This window comes from Dendrobium catenatum, unplaced genomic scaffold (assembly GCF_001605985.2).
Source record: "Dendrobium catenatum unplaced genomic scaffold, ASM160598v2 fragScaff_scaffold_334, whole genome shotgun sequence".
In the NCBI taxonomy this organism is placed as follows: domain Eukaryota; kingdom Viridiplantae; phylum Streptophyta; class Magnoliopsida; order Asparagales; family Orchidaceae; genus Dendrobium; species Dendrobium catenatum.
Window position 1 is genome coordinate 1,170,350 of NW_021318796.1, and position 4,612 is coordinate 1,174,961.

The 4,612-nt window shown below is 38.6% G+C and overlaps 1 protein-coding gene across 1 annotated transcript; it reads left to right on the forward strand.

The window, feature by feature from the left end:
• The first annotated feature begins 289 nt into the window (after positions 1–289).
• Positions 290–1,442, forward strand: LOC114579363. The gene is made up of 2 exons (XM_028693689.1): positions 290–653; positions 736–1,442. The coding sequence occupies exons 1-2, from the start codon at positions 305–307 to the stop codon at positions 1,440–1,442; spliced, it is 1,056 nt and encodes a 351-aa protein (XP_028549522.1). The 5' UTR covers positions 290–304.
• Positions 1,443–4,612: the final 3,170 nt, after the last annotated feature.

Sequence of the window (4,612 nt, forward strand, 5' to 3'; positions counted from 1 at the left end):
TTTGACTTTTTTTTTTTTTAACTTAGGTGGTAGGCTTTCTCCTGAGCTACAGCTTAGTGGACTTACACCTGCTTCACCAGCTCCTTACACCAATTTGAGTCCGGCATTGAGCATAAGTAGCTCTTCACATCAGCCATCATCGAGTGACTTGCATATAGGAGATCACTCAAGCACTGAGATCCCATCTATCACCGTTACTGCTTCTGGTGATGTTGAAGGTAAATATTTCTTACACACATGCTTACTTAGTAGCCTTTATTTGTTATATACATATATATGATTTTTTTTTAACTCCCATTCATATATGTATATATTAAATGACAGACCAGCGTCTTTTATAGATCACACCGCCGGTAGTCCTAGTGGACTTGTTGTGGAGCTGGTTGTTTCGTCTCCTACTCTTTCAGATTCTACTTGGGTAGTCGTTGGTGACTCGTTGGGAGAGCTTTCACTTGATGATCAATGTACTTGTAGTGGCTCTACCCAGTTACTACCCAGGAGTGATGCCGATGACACCACGACGGAGCTAGTCACCCACCCTTCCTTGACTCAGGTGGTCTCAGATTGTTCTTCAGGGAGTTCTTCACCAGACGTTACCTCCCACCAGAGTGGTTGGCGATCTGTAGCTTCTATAGAGGACTCTCACCTTTCAGGTATTATCTTATTTCAAATTAGCATTTCTTATCATATTGTATATATAAATATTTTGTAATGATAACTCCTTTCATATTCTAGGTTTAGAGCTTTCATGTTTCGAGTCAAGATCTGTGTTTCGAGCTCATCGCTCTTTTAGTCAGCGGTGGCTAAGAGGAGAGCAGTATGCCGTTACTGCGCTACGAGTTTTACTACGGCGAGTAGACCTTAATGCTTTACCAGACTTGTTTAGTTTTTATATGGAGGCCTGCTTACTTTTGGACTTTGCTGCCTCCTGTGGTCTACGAGATAGCCTTTTGCAGATGTGGGAACTTTCCTGTCACACTGTTGAGTTCGGGTTACTTCAGCTAGACTACGCTTCTCGAAGGTTGTCTAACATAATTCTTGCTGATTTAGAGGCTGAGGCCCGAGCTACTTGGGATAGGATGAGGAGAGCTCGTTTTGATCTAGATTTTGGATTACAAAATTTGCATCACTGTCAGTGGGACATTTCTAGAGAGCAGATGGTGCTTCTGGGTATAGAAGCTGAGCTCAGAGCTTTGAAATTGAGGGAGAGAGTTCTTCTAGAGAGACGTGAGGAGGTTAGAGCAGTGGCTATCCATACCGAGGAGGACTTTTCTTTGATAGCTTACGAGGTTAAGCATTTGGAGGATAGATTTTCATTTTCCACTGAGGAGTTTGACTCGGCTCGTCGTCGGTTGGAGCTCGCAGAGGAGCAGCGAGCGATGTTGCAGGATCGTTTGTTCAGAGTTAGACATCAGATCAGCAACATTCAATTCAGACTTTGACAGCTTCATTACCACATTTCTAGTATTTATGCATATATTTATTTATAATTATGCATTAATTTTATAGTTTCTCTTCTTCTTCCTTTTTTTTATTATTATTATTCTTTTTATAGCTCGACCCTTAGGTTTGTGAGCATAAGAACTTAGCGGTTCGGCCCTTAGGCTTATTAAACTAATGAATTCTAGCTCGACCCTAAGGTTTTTGAGCATAAAAGACTTAGCAGTTCGGCCCTTAGGCTTATTGAACCAATGAATTTTAGCTCGACCCTTAGGTTTGTGAGCGTAAAAGACCTCAGCAGTTAATTATAATGATAAATCATTAAGTCAATATGTAGTCTCATGATTTCTTTACATTATTTGGTAAAGAGGTATTTTTTTTATAAAAAAAATTGCCTCCTGTATTACAGGAGGGAGTATAATGTATCTATAACATTGCCTCCTATATTTCAAGAGGGAGTATAAGGTATCTTCTACCTTTTATGATGATATAAATAAAATTGCCTCCTGTATTACAGGAGGGTGTATGTCATGTGTTATTTGCATTGCAAAAGAACATGTAAACTTATATCCTACATTGCAGGAATATATGTTAATCATTTCCTATCTTTATAGGAGAGATTAAATATTATCTCCTACCTCACAGGGAGATATATAAATTGCCTCCTGTATTACAGGAGGAGTTTTCATCATAATATTCTATCAATTTAGAGATTATGTGTAGTATTTCTTTAGATATTGGCCATTAATTGGTGGCATAGGCCTTTGACCAGAAATATCTATAAGTTTGTATGCCCCTCCTTCATATACCTTTTCGATAATGAAGGGTCCTTCCCATATTGGGTCAAATTTACCACCGACTCAGCGATGGGGAATTATGGGTCTTTTACGAACTAGTACAAGTTCACCTTCTTTGAAACTCCTAGGACGGACCATTCAATCATGAGCCCTAGTCATTCGAGCTTTATAGATTTCTAAATTTTGTTGGGCTTGCAGCCTAGTTTCATCTAAAGCTTCAAGTTCTTCCAACCTTAAAAGATCATTCTCTTCTCGAGTTAAGTCGTATTGTATAGCAATACGAAGCGACGGTAACTCCACCTCGAGAAGTAATATCGCCTCTGTTCCGAAGACTAGAGAATATGGGGTAGCCTGTGTCGCAGTCTTATAGGTTGTGCGATATGCCCATAAGGCTTCCGTTAATTTATCGTGCCATTCTCTCTTATTTTTAGAGAGAATTTTCTTGAGCAGTTTAATCAAAGTTTTGTTAAATGCTTCGGCCAAACCATTGGCTCTTGGGTTATATATCGATGAATAACGCCAGTCTATCTTATGACGCTCTATAAATCGATAAATTTTGGCACTTTTAAAGGCGGTACCATTGTCTGATATAATTCGACGTGGTATGCCAAAACGATAGACAATATTATCTCGGAAGAATTTCATAATATTGTCCGCTTTAACTTCTTTTAGGGGAATTGCTTCAGCCCATTTTGAGAAGTAATCTGTGGCAACAAGGATGAACCGATGTCCTGAAGAAGAAGGTGGTTCTATATGACAAATTATATCGGTGCCCCAGCTTTTGAATGGCCAAGATGCTACTGTAGGATGTAACAGGTTAGGAGGCCGGTGTATAACATCAGCATGCACTTGACATTGATAACACTTTTTAGCATAGTTAAGACAATCCTTAATCATGCTAGGCCAATAATATCCCATGTGTTTAATTTTGATCTTCATTTTTGGTCCAGATTGATGCACACCGCACAATCCTTCATGGACTTCAGTTATAACTCTTTGGGATTCGTTAGGACCTAAACATCGTAGCCATATTTAGTCAAATGATCTACGATATAACGTCTCATTAACATAAGCATATCTTAATGCTCTTTTAGCTATTTGTGAGGCAGTAGATTTATTCTCCGGTAATCTACCCTCTTTAAAATATGTAATAAATGGTTTCCTCCAATCATTCTCATCTGATATATATAAGCACTTGAGTATTTCCTTTCCTTCCTCTTCTTGTAAGGAAGCAGGAGATAATGCATGTCTATTCTGGATGGTTATGATGATTGGATCTTCTTGGACATTTATCATTTCTTTAGCTAGTTTTGCCAGCGCATCGGCTTTGCCGTTCTCACCTCGTGTAATCCTAGTTAGGGTTACCTCGGGAATTTCTTCTAGGAGTTTCAAAGTGTACTCATAATATGTGATTAGTTCGGGCTTATTAATTTTAAAAGCACCTGCTATTTGCTTAATTATAAGTTGAGAATCTTCATAAATATGAAGTTTATGAATTTGCATGTTAATTGCAAGTTCAAGACCTGCTATTAAAGCTTCATATTCAGCTTCATTATTAGTGCGAGGTTCTATTAAGCTATATGAGTATCGCAATATACCGCCTTGTGGGGTTACAAATATAAGGCCGATGCCTACCTGAACTATTGGGAGTTTAGGTGGTCGGGCTGGTTTTATTGATGAAGCTCCATCAAAATAGAGCTCCCATTCTCGTAGATGTATTCTCTCTTCCACTTCGATTATCTGCTCATCTGGCAGCTCATTATTAAGTGGAGAATCTATAGGTAAAGGATGAGCAGCTAGAAAATCAGCTAGTGCCTGCCCTTTTATAGTCTTTTGTGGCATGTAGGTTATATCAAATTGCATTAGCAACACCGTCCATCTAGCTAGACGACCCGTTAGAGTGGGTCTAGTCATTAAAAACTTTAATGGATCTATTTTAGATATTAATGTTATCTTATGAGATAACATATAATGTCGCAATTTTTGTGTGGCAAAAATTAATGCTAAACATTATTTTTCGATTGGCAAGTATTTTGATTCGGCCCCTATTAGTCGACGACTAATATAGTAAAGGGAATTTTCTTTGCCATCGATATTATCTTGTGCTAGTAATGCTCCGAGGGATTCCTCCAAAGCTGTTGTATACAAAATAAGGGGTTTACCTAGAATAGGAGCAGCAAGGATAGGAGGATTTAACAGGTATTGCTTTATACTATTAAATGCCTCCTGACAAGCATCGTCCCACACGAAAGGAGTATCTTTCTTCATCAATCGTGCAAAGGGTTGGCATCTACCCGAGAGATTAGATATAAATCTTCGGATATATGCTAATCTTCCTTGTAATGAACGAAGTTGTCTTAGAGTTTTTGGAGGTG

Excerpts from the sequence above, each read along its gene's own strand:
- LOC114579363 (XM_028693689.1), top strand. The coding sequence starts at position 305 with ATGTATATATTAAATGACAGACCAGCGTCTTTTATAGATCACACCGCC. Across the intron at positions 654-735 it reads AGAGGACTCTCACCTTTCAG|GTTTAGAGCTTTCATGTTTC; the intron begins GTATTATCTTAT and ends TTCATATTCTAG.